Source organism: Falco punctatus (assembly GCF_963210335.1).
Source record: "Falco punctatus genome assembly, chromosome: Z".
Classification (NCBI taxonomy): domain Eukaryota; kingdom Metazoa; phylum Chordata; class Aves; order Falconiformes; family Falconidae; genus Falco; species Falco punctatus.
In genome coordinates, this window is record NC_137586.1 from 39,496,233 (window position 1) to 39,517,920 (window position 21,688).

The window sequence follows — 21,688 nt, forward strand, 5'->3', positions numbered from 1 at the left end:
CAAACAAAACAAACAAAACAAACAAGCACCACATGAGAGAAGGCAATATGTTATAGGGAGACCTTTCCCTCTCCTTCATTCTTACAGATAATCAGAAAAATCTGAGTGTGTCCTCAAAGTAATCCACATTACTGACCTGTTCGTTTAATATTTTCTTCATCCTCAACTGCACTGCTTTCTTCATTGTCAACATCACTGCCATCTGTGGAGTGAAAACAAAGGTCAGTGCATGTGAAATGTGGATTTAAGGTGGCTTCAAGGAATTCTTGGCAATTATTGCATTGTACTCCCTTACACCATTTCACAAACCCAGCTTTTTGGAACATGGCAAATAGTTTTCAACAAATAAGACGAAGCCAGAAAAATAGACTGCCTTTCAACACTCAAATAGGCCCTAAAGTGATGACATGAAGAACTCACTCTCATGGAAGAAACATGTAGGACATGAGGACCCTCAAAACATGATAATAATATCCTACATTTTGGGGTAAAGAACAAGGAAGATTAAAATGATTCTCAGCTAATTCTCAGAGATTCTATTAAACATATGAAAGATAAGCACTGGCTGAGATTAAAGAAAATGCAAAAAATAATTTTCTGATTTGACTGACTGAAGGATGTGAAGCTTTATAGCTTCAGCATGGCTGAAGAGCACAGCCCCAGAAGAAAGAGGAGACTTACTCTCAGTTCCAATAACCAAATCTCTATAAGCACCGTCACAAAAGTTGATCCAGCTCGCTCATATGCTGCACCACAGCCCTCTTCTCCCACTCAGGAAATGATAAAAACACTGGAGACTGCAGAGAGAAAGCCTATTTGCAGAAGCAAATAATAATTCTGCTCAGAAACATCATTGTTTTGTGGTGGGTCTCTTGCTTAAATCTTTTCAGTCTTCATAAGTTCAATAAGAGATGCTGTCTCTGCTACCCATCAATAACCAGGAAAGTATCCAATTCATTTGCCTGGTATACATTGAAATTGGGATCATGTATATAGAGAGAAGAAAGAAAAACGATACTCTCTTTCATATGCATTATATCCATCATAATAATTATTATACTCTGAAAATATATGATATGAACATATTAGTTAATGGGTCACTCATGAAACTGCTAGTGGTATTCACCAGCAGTGTTTCTTCAGAAGCAACCCAACTAATACCTGAGAAGCCAGAAGCTAAGAGGTTCTTTTGAGGTATCTTTAGGTTTGCACCTATGGGACAGCACTTGAGACATGTCAGTGGAATATATAGACATACATGGTAGTAGGAGATTAATAAGAACACTAAGAAATATTACCATGATAGAAATAGGCAGCTGCCATTCCACTCCTATATAACACGTATCTTCCAGATGTAAGTTTTCTCTTTCCCCTCTGTACAGACAGGACAGGTGACATGTCATGATTCCTATAGTTACATTTTTCAGGCAAGGACAAACTACAGTTATCTTCCTTCTTAACTCATCTGTAATACTTCCGAATTTTTCTTTATATTCTGTCTTTCTCCATCCATTCCCTAGTTCCCTAGTTCCTTTTATAAATTTAATTAAGCCACTAGTGATTCATTGAAAGTTTATACACAAATTGATTATCTATGGACTGCTGTAGCTAATCAGGCAGAGCTTCTTGGCTTTACCTAATATCAAATAGAAGCAGTAAAATATGTAAAGCTGCAAACAAGAAGGAATCTAGGATCGTGTTTCACTGTGTGCCATAATGGGCAAAGGGATATTACCCAGAATTTGACAGGCATTTTAAACCCCGGATATATGTAGGGAGAATAAGTTCCTTCCACAAAACATTTCATTGTAAGTACATTTTCTATCATTTCCACAGCATCTGCACAATAATTTTTTAACACTGTGCAAAAATATTATTATTCAATATCATCAGTGGAATGTGAAAATAAGCACTCCTTTGTTCTGTCTGGACGTATGCCTTCTGCTGCTGACAGTAACAGGATCTCTATTTGACAAAGATCATTACATTGCTATTGAAAGCTTGCAAAGATGAAGACAGACACTTCTAAAGAGATACTTCGCATGTGACAATAGGGCACAGTCTTCTATTGCAACTAATGCTTTTGCTGATCTCCTCCAGACAAACAGAAATTCCCAGGGAAACACCTTAATGGTACAAGATTGGTCTCACTGCATTCCTGATAAGCCCATGCAACATGCAAACAGCTAGAGGTTTATTACATATACTGAAACATGCATTAGCAGTGAAAGTATATTCTGATCAAGTTGACATCATATTGGCATAATAGTGAAACTGACAATGGATTATGCAACACTGAGACTTCAGAAGGACAGAAGCTAGCTGTTGGGGTTTAATTAATTCTAATAGCATAAGGGTAACAAATGAACTTGTCCAAATCCAACATTTCAGGTAAAATACAGTGTTAAAATAATTGATAGATTTCAGGCTCCTTGAAGAAAGTACTGAGAACACTACTAGAGACGAGTGTGTCTGAATAGTGACTCCTGTGTTTATGTCTCTTTTGCAAGTAAATGCTAAGGCATATGAGTGATAAAGATTAAGTTTTTTAAAGAAATGAATAAAAAGCATAAAATCAAACAAAAGCATATATTGCCACAAAACAAGCCCAGAAAATGTGACCAGTGATCACATGGAATCATGCAGATCTAGTTGAGTAATGGGTACTACAGACATACCTAACAAGAACAAGTGCAGATTCAAAAGTTAATTCTGCAAAAATTTAAAATTATAGCTCCAGACTGAACTTCAGAACATTCCTGCCCTGACAGCCCAATGCTCGTATGGAGATGAAATGTGTTGATAGGAATCAGAGTTTTGTCCTTCTCATTCTGCTGTATCCACAGAATAAGAGATCTCTTCCAGGTCTTGGGATATGATACAGAGAGCATTGTACTAGAATTTATTTTTAAAAGAAGCTGGAAGCCATGGAGGGCTCTCCAATCCTCCAGTTTCCACTCCATGTCATAAGCTGTGTAACTAGGATAAAAGCTGAAGATCAGAGTAGAGCTAAAAGTTATTGACTTGGGTCAGCTGTGATAGCAGTTGGTGCTGTTTTGAAGGAACAAAATACTAAGGAGGGGCAATGAAGGAGCTTTACCACCCCTGAAATCTGTCCTGAACAGTGATACACACATTCATGTAAGCTATGCAGCCATACCACACGGATATTTGAGCAATAAGAGAGATAAATAAGCATTACTATGCTTAACATTATTATTATTATTATTAGAAAGCCATTTCAGGTCATTAACGCTGTAGTATTTCTCAAGAGGAAAGCAAGAGGCTAGGTAGCTCATAACTCACAATTCTGGGGGCTTGTGGCCAACCCTAACTGAACTATGTCTAACTGAATAATTGGAGAATCATTTCAACGATACACAGATTACATTTCACAGTGACACTAAATCTAAATGCAGTTTAGCATTAAATTTAAATGCTTTTCTATAAACCACAATAGAGAAACAGTACAGTGCATTCCCCAGGCACTGTATTATCATCCTATAGGAAAACTGAAAAGCATTTCTGGTGCTATGGTTTGTTAAAATAAAAATGTATACTTTCTGATGCAGGAACAAAATCATCACTATGTGGGATCCTTTTAAGTTGATATACATGTATTCTGCTTTTTTAAACAGATCTTCATGTGAACCCGCTTATCAAAAGTTCAGTGAATCCTCCACTAAAATCAACTAAGTCTCACTAAAGCACTGTCTGGAATTACTCGTTGTTCCACAAAAGGGCTGATAGGACCTCATTTCTTCACTGTATAAATATTCATAGGGCTAATACCAGGTTATTAGGCTTTGAGTCAGCTAATTTGAGTTTCTGTGACCCACAGAAAACTATTGCTCAGTTACCACGTTTTCCAGGACACATAATATGCCATAATGATACATATATCATTAAGTATATTTGGAGCTATAGTCCATAATTCCTTATGCTCCAGGAAACCCAATCACTTTCTGATTTTTTTTTTCCACAGTAGTTTAAGGGAAACTTTCTTATCTTTCTAGACTAAGGACAGGGAAAGTGTAATCTGAGTAAGCTATCATTTTACCTGAAGTCTTATTTATGTTTTAGACTATAGCCACAAATGAGCCAACAAGACTAAAGGAGGGCATCCCGAATTTGTGCTCAGACTAACCTGAAGGTCACAGGCTGCAGTGAAAACAGAGCATCAGACAGCTCAGGAGAGAGCTGTGACATGTTGGCTGATGAGGAAATTAAGGACAGGAAAAAATGTTTAAAACTATAGGAGTCTTTGCTATATGAGGTGGCCATTTAGCAGATTGTGGAGGCTGTTGCATTCTTTACCTCATTTTTCCAAGTTGTTTGTACAATATTTTTCAGACGGTACTACTCAGATTTCAGATTTTGGATTCTTTTTTAGACTTGTTTTACACTGCCATAGTTTCCCTGATTTTTCACTGTGAGAGAGATAATTGTTCTTGGAACCACTCCATAAAATACAAATACTACTGCTCACATTACTTACTGTTAAGTAAAATAGTTAGTTGCTGTAAAACAGATTTGCTGTTGAGCAATTCTACGTGCTGGTGACATAAAAAAAAAATTCAGTGGTACATAAAGTAATCTGTAATTCAAAAAATGCTATCAGGCTTTTTGTATATGTCATAAAATAAATTTCTACTTAATTGTCAAGCCAACGAAATGGATCATTTTCAGATAGAGCCTTGTAAGCAATTATTGTGTCTTCCTCTGGAATGGATTGTGCTGGATTTTTTCCAGTGCTGGAAAGACATCAACCTAGATAGCTAATAAACTGGATGCCCAACATGTAGAAATGTCAGCAATGCAAGATCATACTAGACAACAAATACGCATGAAGTACTAGTCCAAAATAATGGGAAAATTTCTATAATATTCCATATCATTCTTTCAGGTCAAGTAAATATGAGTGTCCCACACACTTCTGTGAAGATGAATTTCACTAGAAGTAACAGCTGTGAAACACACCAAAAGTAATATAACAAGATCTCACAGAAAGTCTATGGCAAGAGTGAATTGGTGCAGACTTCAATATCCAAGATTTGAGACCTTAACACTACAGATCCCATCCTCTTAGTGTATTTCCAAGCATTGGGAAAAACAGCTTGGCCCACCTTGGGCACAGAAAGGGACCTGGAACACAGAAATTACAAATAAAAATTACATTTACAGAACAACCAGAACACCTAATATTTGAGACCACGCTTGATTTTTCTTCTAAGTTTTTCCCAGTTAGTGTTGCAACTTTTTGTTCCAATGGATCAAAATAAAAATCACAACCCAAAAAAAATCCTGTTCAGCAATAGATATGAATTTATGAAGTAAAATAATAATTCCTATTCAGTTACACTGATGCTAACAAATACAGTGCTTTTTTTCCTGCATCTGAATTGGCAAGATTGTAAATACTAAAGTGCGCAGAATATTTATACTACAATGTCATAAATCCACTAGTGTCTTGGAAGACTTGTTAGCCTTAATGTATACGCTGTGGCCTGCAGAATTCTACAATCAAGAGTTTCCATAAATTTGCCTGAGGAGCAATAAGCTTTTCCTCTTTGTAGATGCCACTAAAGAGAATTTGCCCAGCTAACTGTAGCCCAGTCACGATTTTAAAATTACAGATGGGGATCAAAGGCAACAAATGGAATCCATTCAATTTACATCCGTAAATTGCTCATTTGTTTTCCACCGGTAAGGAAAAATTACAAATGTTCTACTAAAATGACAGAGACTGAGCTCACATAGATCAAGTTGGCACTGGGGCTGCTGGCATTGGGTAATAGATTTGGGCATAAGATCACCTGATTACACTCTCCTCTTTCCCATCTCCTTCCAGGCTGCACTTACACACCATGAGGCTTGAGTGTTGTCTCTCTGTCTGTGGGTCAGGACTTCTCTTAGGCAAAGTTCCCCTTCAGGGATAAGTAAGTTTATTGCATGATTTTAGTGCAAGAATTTTAGGCTAAACCTGATTGTGCTATTATAAAAGCTACGGAAGGTAGAGGAGGAAAAAATACAGTGAGAAACACCTCAGTATTTCACCCCCTTCAGGAAATCATGGATAAGAATTTCCAGGTCACTGTGTCTTACTCCACCTCTCTGGATAAACCTGCATTTCCCTACGTACGCCAGACAAAGACCTAACCATGTAGTGCTTTTTCCCACCCAAGACTAGACACTGACAAGCATGCAGGACCCATTGGTAAATGTAATAAAACAACACAGAGAAGCCACATTTCAGTTGTGTCTTCATCACACAGGTGGCTTGATGATGGGCAATTTTTCATTTTTATTGCATTCTTTACTGCAAGAATTGGGATAAGAATATTAAGTACCTAATGCGTTCTGAGGAGTGTGAGACTGCAGTAAATCATATCAATCTGACTTTTTCAGGTTCTGAAATGTGATCTACTTAGCTTATTGTCATTCATTCATAGTATTGCTAACATGGCAAGAACACATGTTCATATGGAGAAAACAGTTTATGTTCAAGTTACATGTAGCATTCTTAGAGGATCTGAAGTCAATTGTAGTTTTGACTACTTGGTGAAAAGACAGTTCTTTTACAGTTGATACCTACAGCTGACCAGCTCACCACATATCCTTTTTACTATTTTGAGAGGATAATAGGCATTTTCAGTCTGACCTCTTTCAAACATCCACTCTGAACATTTTTGCCCTAAGTCTTCTTTTCCCGTATGAGAAGCCTAGAACAGTGTGTTCACATTCATGAACTTAGCATAATGAATCATACACCTCCTACTATCACAGATTTTGCAAAAGATATACTATGAAACAAGAAGAATGGCCAAAGCAGGGCTTCACTAGAGCTAAATAAGTCAAAAAGCAAAAATGTATGGCCCTAGACTGCATTTTTGTAACTGTTGAGGTGGTCCATTCTTTGCAAGAACATTCCTCAGGACTGTCAGCAACAATGAAGCAAAACATCCTGTAAAGAAATTACAACTAGATTAGAGACTGAGCTCTGCTCTGACCAGCTGCAACCTTTGGAACATTTTAAGCCAAAAATGGACTAAGAACCACATTCCGGGAGTGTCTCATAGTTATTTATAATGGAGCTCCAGATTTTTAAGTCTTCTTAAATCAAGATGGAGTCTTGAATTCCTTCACACTATTTCATCTCCAAATGCACTCATAGCTGTCATTAAGGTAGTTAGGTTTTTTTATAGATTATGCACAGGATAAATTTTCATGCAAAATGTGTCAAAAAGTGATCATGATTCTGCACCCTAAAGATCTCAGCCTTCTCCAGTTAAAAGATGTGTCGTTGTTGTCCACCCCAGGAATGCTAACCTCTGTACTTTTAATGAATAATAAGGTCACTTATTATTAGAATTCAATTAATTCAGGTATCTGCAAGTAGAAGACAGATGTTTAAGGTAAACTTAGTACCTTGATATTCTAAGAATGTGTTCATTAGAAATGCTTATAAAAATGTGTATCTTCTGTAGTCATGCTTGGGTTTTTTCTTATTCAGATACAAATTTTGCTGAAGCTGGTAAGTATTGTGCCTATGCAACATTAGATTCTGTGCTTCCTTCATGTTAAAATGAGCACCATTAGGATGCATCACTTGAAAATTCAATTGGTCACTAAAGGGATTTGTAGAAAAAACTGGGTGGAGAAAGACAATGAAGGTGCTCAAACAACAAAAGGAAAGAAAGCAGGATGAACTTTTAAAATGGAAGTACATCATATTCTGCCAAAATGCTGGGCAGTCCCTCCTGATGTTTTCTATGGAAGTGGAACCCATTTTGCATGTTACAAGTGTGGATTAAAAATATAGAAAGCACTGTTTAGTCGTACCAGCCCTGGTATTTAGCAAGGCCTAATGAACTCATTCAGAAACCAGTCTTGAATAAGGTCCCTGGCAATTTCTTTCCATGCTGAAGATAAGAAATGTCATACCTGTTCCATATGAAAAAGATACACATTTTGAGAAGAGCAGTATTGCTCAAGAGGACTGAAAGTACTTCCTGTATCAAAGAGTTGCCCTGCACTTTGCCAGAATAAGTTATTAGGCATTATCATCCTACAAAAACATTTCTTACATCCAGAACAGTGCAGTATCACTACGGAAATATTGCTGATCTTACTATGAAGAATGTTTGCCACTTCATATCAGGTCCTGAAAGCAATATAAAAAGGAGGCATTGCCTTTCTGTAGCTTACAGAAGCTACAAAACACTCATTTTATTCATTTTTCCTGTAAGTGATATATAAATGTAAGACTAGTAACACGGTGGTGGTGGCACTCTTGATTTACTAACCAGTAGAAAGCCACACTGACATGCTACAACTAGCCAACTTACACATCAAAGATGCTTTCAAAAGCCAAGTAAAATACACTTCTGAACAAAAGATAATGAATTGCAACAAAGCAGATTTTGTATTAGAGAGAACAAGAGGAAAACAAAACTTGCACACTGTTGACCTACATACAGAAAATGAGTATGTGTCTAGGACACATAGTTACAGCTGTAATTACCATTTCCTTCAGTGGTGGTTGGGTCTTCACGTTTAGGCATCATGACTATTTCACAGGGCTGCTCCAGCTACCACCTATACAACAGATCGTCTGAAGGCTGAGTGGTTCAAGATGAAGTGCACCACATCAACATTGTCCTGTCCGTCACTGAACAGATGGCACTGATGAAGTTTCACTGACTGAAATATAAGAAGATACTAATTTCCTAAGTGATTAATCTTTCATGACTGTTTAGTTTACTATTTAGGGTTGGCATGCTAAGGTCAAAAGAATGGAAGAAATTGTTCACCTTCTTTATTATTATTAGTGAAAAGAGAAAAACTCTCCTGCAATGTACTTTCTTGCGACTAACACTGACGTTTAAATGCTGAAGTGCCTTACTGAGCAAGGATGTTGCACATTGTCCACACAGACACACTCTGATGCTGTATACAGGTCTAGACTTCAGGGTGTGGAGGACATTACATGGATTTTTTTTTCCTCATGAAAGACAGCTTTTACCTCAGAAATATTTAAATCACAAATAGCTTTAACAGTCAGACACTGATTTAAAATATCTTAGCAAAAGGAGTCCAATGACAATATATCTGCTGGTTTATTTTTGCATCTCCTTGCAGTTCCATTAAGACTCCCTGCTTCTGCCTTTATGCAGATATTGCATCCTAAATTTACGAGCTTTACCCTGATTCACCTTGTATCTACAATACCAGACAAGCTTAATGGTGAAAAAAAGCAAAAATTTAATTAACAAGAGAGTTCAGGCTTGGAAGTAAAAGATTTGAAACAACTCACTACAAATAAACCAATGTTACAAATAAAACAACATAAAATGCATTTCTTAATCTGTTTTTAAATGAATAATTTCTTCATAGTTTCCTCAGTATTCCTCATCTGGAATTCTTTAGTGTGACCCAGCTTGAAAAAATGGGTAAGCATCTGCAGAATACCCCACATTCTCAGGTGCTCCTGAGGGGTTTCTGGATCCTTTACTCACATGACTATGAAAGCTATTTGTTTTTCTTTGGAGCTGTCATTCAGATGTCTGAAGGAAGTTTATCTAGAAGTTTATTCAGTGATGCTCACTATCTTACCTTTCCATTTTCAAATTTTAGCATTGGGGGAATGCTGAAAATGTTTGTGGGTGTTGTTTGGACTGACTTGAAATTCAGTTTACAGACAAAACACATCCATGTGTTTAGTCCTATTTCTGTTAGGTGTTCTGTTAGAACATCCTATGTTTCAAATACTGCCAAAGAAATTAAGCCTACACACTCAGGTCCTACATCTTTGTCTATAAACCATGTTTTCAGAACTAATACTGCTTCCTTTACTGCATTCTCATATTAGTCATTATATAATATCCTAGCTCCTGTGCTTTTATACTTTGGAAAGACTTCTAATGCAAAAAGGAAATGCAAGAAAACATTCAAATCTTCTCTGAAAATCCATAGTTAGACCGTGCCATGGTTTTATGAATTCAGAAAAAGAATAATCATGTTCTAAAAATTCAGTAAAATTCAGTTGGTAGACTTCTGTGCTTCTTTAATAACTGAAAGAATAACATCTTGGGAGGAATGATGAGCATGGCGTTCAAGTTACTGATTCTTGTACTTGAAAAAAGAAGCAGTGAAAGAACTATAACAAGATGTTTTGCAGTTGCAGTCAAATCAGGACCATTGCCTTGATGGAACTATGTAAGTCTTCATCAGAAACTTAAGTTACTGATACCTCACTTTCATTTATTAGCCACATTGGAAAACATATGAAAGGATATATGACAAGGAAAGGGACATACACTGATGGCTGATTTATTAATCTTACCAGCAAAAATGACATTACATTAATATCGAAGATGCAAAGACAGTATTAAAAAAGCTAGATAAATAAAAGAATTACGGTCATATACACATGTGGTCTCTCGGTGAACATTTGCTATGATATAGGTGAATTGCACACCCCATTTTACTTATTTCTCGAGGTGTCCTGACTCATACAGTGATCAGATTTAGTTAAATACTTTTACCACTGTGCAATTTTTTAGTGTAGACAAGCCAGATCAAGGATGGTTTGTGGTCTACTTTTGTGGCTGCAGGAGTTAACCGTCTCCATGAGTTCCACCACTTGCTGCCCTCATTGATGTACTGCTAAAACTGTGCATGGGTCTACCTTGTAAACTGGATCGCTAATCAAAGAAAATAATCATTTTGTTAAGCCAGCTTAGTGCAGTGATCCAATCCACAGCACGGTCCCACAAACAATTGTAATTAGCACAGAAGAGGGAGTCAAATTGTGACGTGATATGGGAAAGGGCAGCCAGGGTCAGGAGGCAGAAAAAGGGTGCAAACCTTTGAAGACAGGGTTGCCACTGGAGATAACATAGCACAGAGCTTCATCTTGTATTTCTGTTTATCCTTGGAGACCAAATACTAAGCAGAGACTGGGGACAAACAGTACCAATTAAACCTCACAGCATCCTACTGCTTCTCTAGCACAAATATAAATGATTGCATAGAGAGCATGGACAGTTTTCATCTGCACAAGATTCTCTTTACAGCACACCAGTCTTGCAAAAAAAAAAAAAAAAAAAAAAAGTGGCTTTTAATTTAATCTAGCTCTATTTAATAGCAATAAAATCAGAACAACACAGAGTGTTTTTAATATATAAGAATTATGAAAATAGCCTCAGTGCAGACAGTTTCAGAGAACTGGGATCATTCCTAAATGAGCCTGTTGAACACTGCAAAAATTCCTGTTGTTAGCAAACATGCCACATTTTTGTTTCTGTGTTCAAATCTTTATCTCCTTGTCAGAGACATGTACGATATAGTCAAAGCACTGAAGCATGGGTGGTTTACAAAGGATGAGGATGGAAATACACAATTAGCCCTTTACCACAGCTGAAACTTGTGGGAAAACCTGTAGTAGAGGAGAAATTGAAAGTATCGGTCCACATACTCTTCCTCACACTATTAAACTGATAACCCATTAGATAGCCATCTGCCAACCAGATAAATCCATCCAAGGGAAATAAAGATGATATCAAAGAATGTTGACATAGCTATGTTTGGTACAAATATCAGTGTCTCAGTAACTCTGCAAGCATCAATTTTACTTGCAATCAGCGTCTAAGTTACAGTGCCACAACCTATTCACAAAGAAATAACCACTCTAATTTCTTTCCTGCCACTTCTGCACAGCAGCTGTAAACCCTTTCTACCACAATGTTGATTATTCCACATTTCAAGGTGCATTTTTCATTGTTTTCTAGACATACCGCTAAACTTAGGCCAATAATGATTTTCTGTCAGACTTTGCTGCCAAAGATGACTCTTTTCAGGATGGGATTTTAAAATGCTGTTTTGTTGTGAGGCACATAAAATACATAATCTGCCTTGTTGAAGTACATGAAAAAATCAGACAGTTCTGGTAGTAGATATGAAAATAAGCTGAAGTCATGGCACTGTAGCTGTGCCAGTGAAAATGCCTTTTCCTGTGTAATGTAATCTTCCCCTAACCTGCTGCATTCAAATGGGTCAGATGAGTCTGAACAGCATTAACTGGTAAGTCTGCGCCTACCACCCACATTATCCCACATCTTTCCACAGCTATGTGCATGATTATGCCAATCACGTCTGGGAGCAGCAGGAGGCTGCACCGGGAGGAGGCCAAGACAGCATGAGGGTCAAAACCTGTCTGAGGGGCACCATCCCACAGCAGCGCAAGCAGAGCAGGTGCTGGCAGTGGCACTGGGGGGAACCTGGTGAGGGTGGAAAGGCAGTCAGATAAATCAGATTGGTTAACTTCATGCCAGAAAATTTCAAAAGTGACCCACATTCTTTCTGAATATTAACTCCCAAGTCAACATGTTCAGCTCTTGAACACTGATTAGAGGATGCCACATAACAGAAACACATGACTGTTCTGATGCCACACTGGTATTCACAGAGAAAACAGCTTAAATCCATTTGCAGACAAAAACTTGTATTGAGGTCTCTGAGTAGCTCCTGAAAAAGAGAGCTGACAGCTAAGTCAAAAAACTACACAAAAGTAAAACAATTACTGCAATTACTGTTTATGAAGCTATTTGTAGTCATTATGACTAGATTTCTGGAGTACTGTGTTTCAAGTTTCTCCAAAAACCTGGAAGTTAAGCTAAAAATACAGTGGGATGTATTTTTCATTACACCTATATATGTGATACCATAATATAATATTATTATATATAATATACCTACATTATAATATAGTACACTGAATTGTGTTATATTTTATTATTATATATTGTTGTATTATTCTAATTATTATTATAAATACATATTATTGTATTTACACTGTACCAAGCATAATCACCAGGTTCAGAGGAAAAACATCAGAAATCTTATGAAGATACCATTTTGAAAAATTTCTAGTCAATTAATGTGGATCACAAGAATTTAGGATGATATATATGATTTAGAAGAATTTATCTAAATTGCTTTTGACTGCTGACTCTATCCTACTCCATCATTAATCAGAATGTTTTATTAAAACCTCAAAACCAGTTTTAAATTCCTAAATATTCATTAAAATTCTGCCAAAGTATTTTTTTATTAGAAAAGGAGATATTTAGCAGAGTTTCTACATATCCATATGCTCTGTTCTTTAAACGACTTCTGAAAATTTGTAGCCAGAAGCATTTGGGAAGTCCATCTGAAGATATATTTCTATATGCATTTCCTCTAATGATAATGCCACTCAGAATTAGATAATTCTACTTAGAATCATATTCTTGTCTTTATTCTAGCCAAAATGAATGGGTGACTGAATGGTTGTTAATACAGCTGCTTTCTTTAATAACACCTGATATCACACACTGCCAGCTATGTCTGACTGCTCGCAGCACCTGCTAGGCTGATGAATGGGCACACTGCTCGGGTAATTGCATTTGCTGCTTAGTTGTCACTACTCTCAATGGAGGGACTCCAGATTTACGTCTCAGTGCAACCCTCTATTGCTATTTGTTTTAAAATGAGATTAAAAAAACCAAAAACCACTAATTGTTACATGTTTTGAAGTACTTACTTCTATAGTAAGTGCAGCTGAAGCAGCCAAAAAGACGTGAACAGAAGTCTTAGCCTGCACAGACTGGTTGCGGTAGCATGTACTTAGGAGTACTAAAATCCTGAGACTTTATGACTTCACAGCCATCAATGCCTCATGTAAGTCACAGATCAGGTCCTCCTAAATACCAGTCCACTTTAATGTAGTCTACTACATTAGATAACCCTTGCACAAGCCGTTATCACTCAGAGAACATATCAACAGTGACTACTTTCCACTCCAAGATTTCAACACATTTTTCAGGCAACCCATTTGCAAAGGACTTAGCAGGCACAGGTGGCACAGCTCAAAACCCTCTTCACCACTGCACGTGTCAGAGGAAGTGGAAGGGTTGTAATCATCTTCAGGGACTCCCTCTCTGGACTTTGACCATTGCAAGTTCTTGGAGCAGACCTGTCCAAATCTCATGAAGGTGCTAGGATCGTAACGAGCTCTGCATATTCCCTACCTGCCACTCTGGATCCTCTGCTGTCATGGCAAGCAGCAAGTGCTGTAAAACCAGAAATGGCCCCTTATTTGTTTTTTTTACAGGGAAACATAGAGCAAAGTGCACCAGAACCATGTTCCATCACAGCCAGGAGTTAGAAAGTAAAATCTTGAATGTGAAGCTTCAGCAAAATAACAAAACCCTAAGGTAAAAAAGCAAATTCTGCAGAATGACTGAGGGTGTGGTATATTTAGCCAGAGGAACCAGGCTTTTTGTATCTCTCTGTTTCACATTGCCTGTAAAATCAAGTGAATACAATACAAATGAAAGGCAGGAGTTCAGGGAAGAACAGTGCAACAAGTAGTCGATTCAATGGCAAATTCTTCAGCCATTGAACGAAAGATTATTAATAATACTGCCTATAGTTCTCCAATGCACTCAGTCAGTGCCTGCTCATAGCAGCTAGTAAGTATCCTGAGAGGACAAGGTTAAACAAACTAGGTAATCAGCAGTCTTTATTGTAGTATTGGGAAAAGTCTAGTACTAGAACAGAAAGAAAATTGTTTTCATGAAGGAGAAAGAAACCAAAACCACACTAAGAGTTTGTGGGTTTTTTTATCTACTCATATGCCAAACTTCCCATAAAAATCATTTGCCTCAGGGTTGTTATAAGAATATGAACATGTGAGTGAAAAGTTATTTTTTAACTTTCATACACGTCTGCCTTAGTTTGGTGAGATGATGTGCCAGAATGGATGCCAATTAGTGTCAGTCTTAATAGTAGTCTTTAATACTTGGACATGCCTTTATTAGGAAAGATTTTGAAACTATTAACTCATTCTCTACTGATCTCTTGAACAGCTGATGAACAGTGATAAATTTTATTATTTGGCAGTCCTGGGCAAAGTCATATGATAGTTTGAAGTTTTAACAAGTTAACTGCTGAGTAAGGGTTTCCTAGATGGTTGATGATCTCTTGAGGCATAAATCCAGCAATTCAACTGATGAGGGAAAGAAATACGCTTAAATCAAGTGAACACAGAATAAACCAAGGATAAAGTAAGATAAAATGTACTGAAAACAAATCTTGAAGTCCTGCACAAATACACACATGTACAAGCCAACAATGCCTGGAAAAATACTAGTATGCTCCAACCCTGGACTCTCAAACTGTGGCTTGAAATATATGCTTGAAACCATGAAATCACATTCCTATTAAAACCTAACCTACGCAGCTGAGCACCCTTGAAAGAATGACATGCAGCATCAAAGATCTTTTGAAAAAACATCACTGTATGTAGCAGGTACTAAATCTTGTCTTAAAATTACTATGATTTGGGCAAAATGCAGATCATCAGCTACTGAAAAAATTACAGAAAATTACACCATTATGACCTCCAAGTGAGCTTCTCTTCACATCAGCTTTGGTAGTTGCTGAAAGACAGAGGCAATTTTGCAAAAGCATTTTCAGAATACCCATGTCCGTGTTCCTGAACATTACACTGTCATCATTGTGTTATCATTTATCAAGGGAAGATCCTTCAGAAAAACCCAGACATGCTCCTGAGCAGAGATGACTCCAGCACTGCCATGATAAGATGCCACAATCCAAAGTTTAATATCACTGACATTCCTGGTACTCCAAACCCTAGGTCAGCCTTCCAGCCACCCCCAACTGGAGGAGAGGCAACTGAGCACAAGGCATGGAAAGAGTATTCTTTTCTTTTCCTCCTAATGTTTCCTAATGCCTTGAAGGTTTCATTATCCACTTTCTGTGCCTAACATGCCATGTCACACAGTACTGGTCAAGGCCACTGGGCCAAATTCTGGGAAAGATTGTGATAGCTTTATTAACACATACTTGTTTTTATTATGTGATGTAACATTCATCCATTAATTTCAGCTCTCCACATGTACACATACATATCTGTCAATTACATTAATTGACTTAATAAATACTCCTAATTTCTACGGAAGTAGAGAAAGTTTATTAGTTTATTATTTCTGTCATTCTTTGACTATCTCAAAAATAAAAGTGTCAGGAAAGATCTTTTGTACAAAGCATATAACTGAGTTTGTAAAAATATGTGAAACTAGAAATATAAGCAGTGTTGATGAACGATGTATCTCCAGCTTCCAGACAGACAGATGTAGATAGATAGATAGATAGATAGATAGATAGATAGATAGATAGATAGATAGATAGATATTTTGTTAAACTATCTAGACCACAATTTGTTATGAGAAACTACAGGCCACGCGGACCCCTCCCGAGACGCTGCAGTTTCAGCTGCTACCAGCAGATGGCAATGCATGTGAGTCAGTCGCACCTTAATGCAAGGGCTCCATTCACAGCAAAACCTGCCGTCGCAGAAAGCTCACGGTCTCGTTATTTAAGAAAGCAGAGGACCACACAAGAGAGATTTTGCTTAGAAGCAGCAAAAGAGTGAGCACGAAGGTAAACGACATTAATCTTGACCCATGTCAATTAAGTCACTGCTTTCCATGACCTGTTAGATGTAAATTATCAACCATTTGGATGGCAGAGATAAAGATTATAGCAGTGAAATAAACAACATTCTCTTCTGTTTCAGTGTGTTTGTATGGCTTAAGCACACAACTTCAAAACAACACCCCAACTGCAGCTAACTACAGTGGATAAAGTTTCTGAAGACAGTTCACTTTTGGTATGACACACTAACTTCATCTCTTTGGTTGTTGTATCTCACAGTAAATAAATGCTGACATGCATAGTGTGCACTACTCAACAATGCAAACTAGAAAGAAAAGAAAAATATATATCCTTTATATGTCTTTTCTTCCATTGGAGAGAAAAAAACAAGTTTGGAAACATAATTCTATCTCCACGTATTCAGAAGGCACAAGAATCAAAAACCTAAATGTCATTGTAAAACTTAAACACCTACATAAAACTTGTAAATCTATCCTTACAGGATTGGTATGTACCAAGAATATGATAAAAAGAAGACAGACATAAATACAGAGACAGACAGGTGGACACGTGTAAATAAATATTTTGAAATATACTGACCTTGCCATTCACTTGTCTGTTCTTTAATAAAGTTCAGTTTTCCTGTAATAATAAGTCACATAAATTTATTTCCCTGTATCATCCCTCAAAATCTATGAAAATTACTCCCATCCTCATTATCACATATAAAGATTTCTATTCAAGTATATAAAGATATATAAGGAATAAGCAAAATGACCTAGAAGCTTTGTCTCAGTCCCAGAGCTGTAACATCACTGGCATAAACAAAACCTGGTGGGATGACTCCTGTGACTGTGGTGCTGTGGTGGAGAGTTTTAAGCTCTTCAGGAGGGATGGACAGGGCAGGTGAGACAGAAGGTGGCACTGTATGTAAGGGAGGGGCTGCACTGTATGGCACTTGCAGCTAGTGATGACACAGTTGAGAGTCTCTGGGTAAGGATGAACAGGAAAGCAAGTAAAGAGTATGTGCCTGTGGGAGTCTACTATTGACCAGCCAGCTAGGATGATGACACCAGTTAATTATGCTACAAGAAATTAAGGCATATCTCTAGATCAATAGCCCTTGTCCTTATGGGTGATTTTTAACTTCCCAGATGTCAACTGTCAATATCATGCAGCAGACACAAACAAGTTCAGGAAATCTCTGAATCATGTTGAAGATAACTTCTTGGGGCAGGTACTGGGGGAGCCACCAAGGAAAGATGCCCTCCTAGATTTGTTGTTTGTAAGCAGAAAAGGACTCATGGGCAAAGTGGTGATTGGTGCCTCTGTTAGTTACAGTGACCACAATTTAGCAAAACTGTGACCCTGGATATGGGGAGAACCAACTTCAAGCTGCTGAATGAGCTAATTAGTAAGGTCCCCATGGAATCTGCTTTTGAACATAGCGGGGTTCATGAATACTGATTGCTTTCTAAAAAACATTTCTTAATAGCACAGGAGCAGGCAACACCAAAGTGTCAGAAGCCAAGCAAGTGGGACAGAAGGTTGGATTGGCTAAGCAGAGATCTTCTAGAACCGAGAAGGAAAAGGGAAGTATATGGATATTGGAAGCAAGGACCTGTGAGAGAGATGCTGTTCACCATCGTAGGGAGAAAATTCACGCAACCAAAGCTTGTTAAGAGTTCAGGCTGGCCAGTACTGTGAAGAACAACAAAAAGTGCTTTTTAAATACCTTGGGATGTGTGGTGAAGAACTTACCCTAATGACCTGTATAAAGTAACCCCCATCACCAAAGCTGGCAAATAAATCTGTTATGAAGGAGCTAATACGAATGAACTTGTATGACTGTATATATGCCATACGTAAAATGCCAGCAGGTGGCACTCAAGAATACGTAGCCCTTTTCCAGGGATTGTCCAGGACAGATAAAACTTGCTGTTGTGCATGCCTGCAGGTTCCTGTGTGCTGCTTTTCACATGCAAGGGAAAATGTGAATCTTTTAGGGTTGTTGAAATGCATGCCCAAGAACAAGGCATCTTGACACCAGTCCACACAAGTCTGTTTCTGGCGGGCTCCACAGTCCCCGAGGTGCTAGACAGACCTTGCAGCCCCTACAGTGAATCACCAGTTTCACTGCTCAACTGGGCAAGCTGCAAAAGCCGGTCAAAGTCAACGTGCAAATCAGAGCAGGTGTTAAGAAAGTGTTTTAGAAAAATAGCCAGCAAGGTAGCTGTGCTTTGAATGCACAGACCCTTCTTGTCTTCTAACAGGTTCCAACTTGTTGTAGCACTTCTTTAAAGGGTGTTCTTTTACCAAAAACAATGAGCTCAAAATCATAGCTTGACCATGTTTTGTACTCCATTGGGGCAGCAGTCGTCAGGCTGTACCAATATTGCTAACAGGCAGAGGCAATGCAGTAAGGATGCAGCATGCAGTGCCTGGCCACATAGATACCTGGAGGTGGAGAGGTAGCACTGGAGCAGCCCCAAGTTTCACTGAATCATTCCAGTTAGCTTTGATACCTTCAAAGAAGAAACTGACAACCAAATGCTTATAAAATCCATGTAATTCCTTCATTTTGTGCTTCATGTAGCAGCTAAATAAGAAAATTGGAGAAGGGATCATTTTTGTGTCAAGTATCATGTTCATTCCATAAGCTCCTTTCTAAATCTAAAAATGTCATGTCTTGTCCTTTCTATATTTTTTTAATAATGAAGTCTTGCTGAAAGCCTAAATTTCCTTTAAATATTCATCTTGTTCTAATTAAGAGGGTCTGCACTATCTACCCTGCCAGTGGTCAATGCCTCCACTCAGACAGAGCTGTTGAAGGTAGAGACTGCAGTGGAGACCTCGACTACAAGGAATGCTTAGATCTTGGTCCTGGGGCAGGGACAGGCAGAGGACCTGACTGCAAAAGCTGTGCCCAGGCAGAGGACTTCCTGCAGCAGGTGGCCGAGCTGCAGGTTAGAAGGCTGCATAACATCAGGAAGGAGTTAGATAGTTGGTTCCAAGTGCAGTCTCAAGTGGATCCACAGCCAAACAGCCAAAAACTCCCCCACCAGTAAATCGGAAGGGGGGGGGGGGGGGAATAATGCAGAAGAATGGAAGCTTGTAACAGCAAGGACTAGCAGGAGGAAAAGACTTCCCCTGAAGCCTGAGGTGCCTTTGCAGAACCATCTCACCATTCTGCAGAATAAAGAGGAATCCTATCATGCCAGGAGAGGTGCTGGAGCTGACTAAAGGAGCCTGATCAATACATATATGTTTGGTGGCCTTCTACGACAGGGTTACGATGTTGGTGGATGAAGGAAGAACTATTGATGTCTTCTACTTGGACTTGTGCAAAGCATATGACACTGTTCCACACAACATACTTGTCCTTAAACTGGAGAGACATGGATTCAACAGATGGGCTACTCAATGGATAAGGAATTGTCTGGATCATCACACACAAAGAGTAGCTGTTAACAGCTTGACATCCAAGTGAAGACCAGTGACACTCCTCAGGCGTAGGTATTGGGACCAACTCTGTTCAACATCTTTGTCAGTGACATGGGCAGTGGGATTGAGTATACCCTCAGTAAATTTGCTGATGACACCAAGCTGTGTGGTTCTGAGTGGTCAACACACTGGAGGGAAGGGATGCCATCCAGAGGCACCTTGATAGGCTTGAGAGGTGGACCTGTGCAATCCTCATGAAGTTCAACAAGGCCAAGTGCAAGGTCCTGCACAGGGACCAGGGCAATCCCAAGGACAAATACAGACTGGGTGGGGAATGGATTGAATGCAGCCATGTGGAGAAGGACTTGGGGATGTTGGTAGACAAGATGCTCAACATGGCCCAGCAATGCGTGCTTGCAGCCCAGAAGGGCAACCATATCCTGGGCTGCATCAAAAGAAACATGGCCAGCAGGTCAAAGGAGGTGATTCTCCCCCTCTACCTTGCTCTCATGAGACCACACCTGGAGTGCTGCCTTCAGCTCTGGGACTCACCCCAACACAAGAACAGGGACCTGTTGGAGTGAGTCCAGAGGAGGGCCCCAAAGATGATCAGAGCTGAAGCACCTCTCTGATGAAGACAGGCTGAGAGAGTTGGGGTTGCTCAGCCTGGAGAAGAGAAGGGTCTGAGGAGACCTGAAGGGGGGCTATGTGAGAGCTGGAGAGGGACTTTTTACAAGGGCGTGTAGTGATATGACAAGGCAAATGGCTTTAAATGGAAAGAGGGTAAATTTACATTAGATATTAGGAAGAAATCTTTTACTATGAGGGTGATAAGGCACAGGAACAGGTTGCCCAGAGAAGCTGTAGATGCCCCATCCCTGGAAGTTTTCAAGGCCAGGTTGGATGGGGCTTTGAGAAACCTGGTTTAGTGGAAGGTGTCCCTGCCTATAGCAGAAGGGTTGGAATTAGATGATCTTTAAGGTCTCTTCCAATCCAAACTATTCTATGATTCTATGGTGAGTCATTGAAATGAGTCTGTGTTTGAAACAGGGTCCAAGTGTTTCAGAGACTCAAGGTATTAGATCAAGGGAAATTAATTTCATTCTCACCAGTGTAAATCCTACATACCCTAAAGAATGTAGTCTAGTAAACTGTGCAAATGATATCAGACTTTTGTCATAAGGAGGAAAGGCATTAAGTTTATTACCACACTGGAGCCTCACTAAAATTTTTATGATGTTCAGACTCGGGATTTTCATTGAAGTCTGCCTTGGGGATATGCGTATATATTTCTGGGTCATGTTCTGCTTTCTGCAGCATCAGCCATATACAAAGCAGTCTTCAATTTCAGTACTGTAAATGAAAGCAAAACTAACCCATATGACAGTCTCAGAGATCCTTTAATATATAAAGACACTAACACTAACCAGTAATCACAAAACACAACTGATTCAAGTCAGTCTGCTAAACACAACCTTTTTCACAGCTGTATTAGCAACAGCCATGTCAGTTGCAGGCACTTCCAGTTCACTTTAGTGATTACTATTTAAGGATATTCTCCTTGTAAATCACAAAAGACCTTTTTATTCTGGGATTTCAGTACATTTCTGTTTCTAATAAATCATGGCCAACGTCTTTAAAAGTTGTTTCGAAAATTTAAAAAGACATAGGTTTCACTCTCCTCTTCTACAGAACAGAACTGCTGACTGAAGAGAGAGAACCAAGAAGCTCTGCCTCTCTA

At 38.6% G+C, this 21,688-nt stretch overlaps 1 protein-coding gene across 1 annotated transcript in view; it reads right to left on the reverse strand.

The window, feature by feature from the left end:
- TMC1 (transmembrane channel like 1) overlaps positions 1–19,587 on the reverse strand; it is a 79,257-nt gene extending 59,670 nt beyond the window's left edge. Inside the window, exon 1 of the mRNA XM_080373371.1 lies at positions 137–19,587. Within this exon, the coding sequence (XP_080229497.1) occupies positions 137–326 (190 nt within the window). The 5' untranslated portion in view covers positions 327–19,587. The remainder of the gene's footprint in view (positions 1–136) is intronic.
- Positions 19,588–21,688: the final 2,101 nt, after the last annotated feature.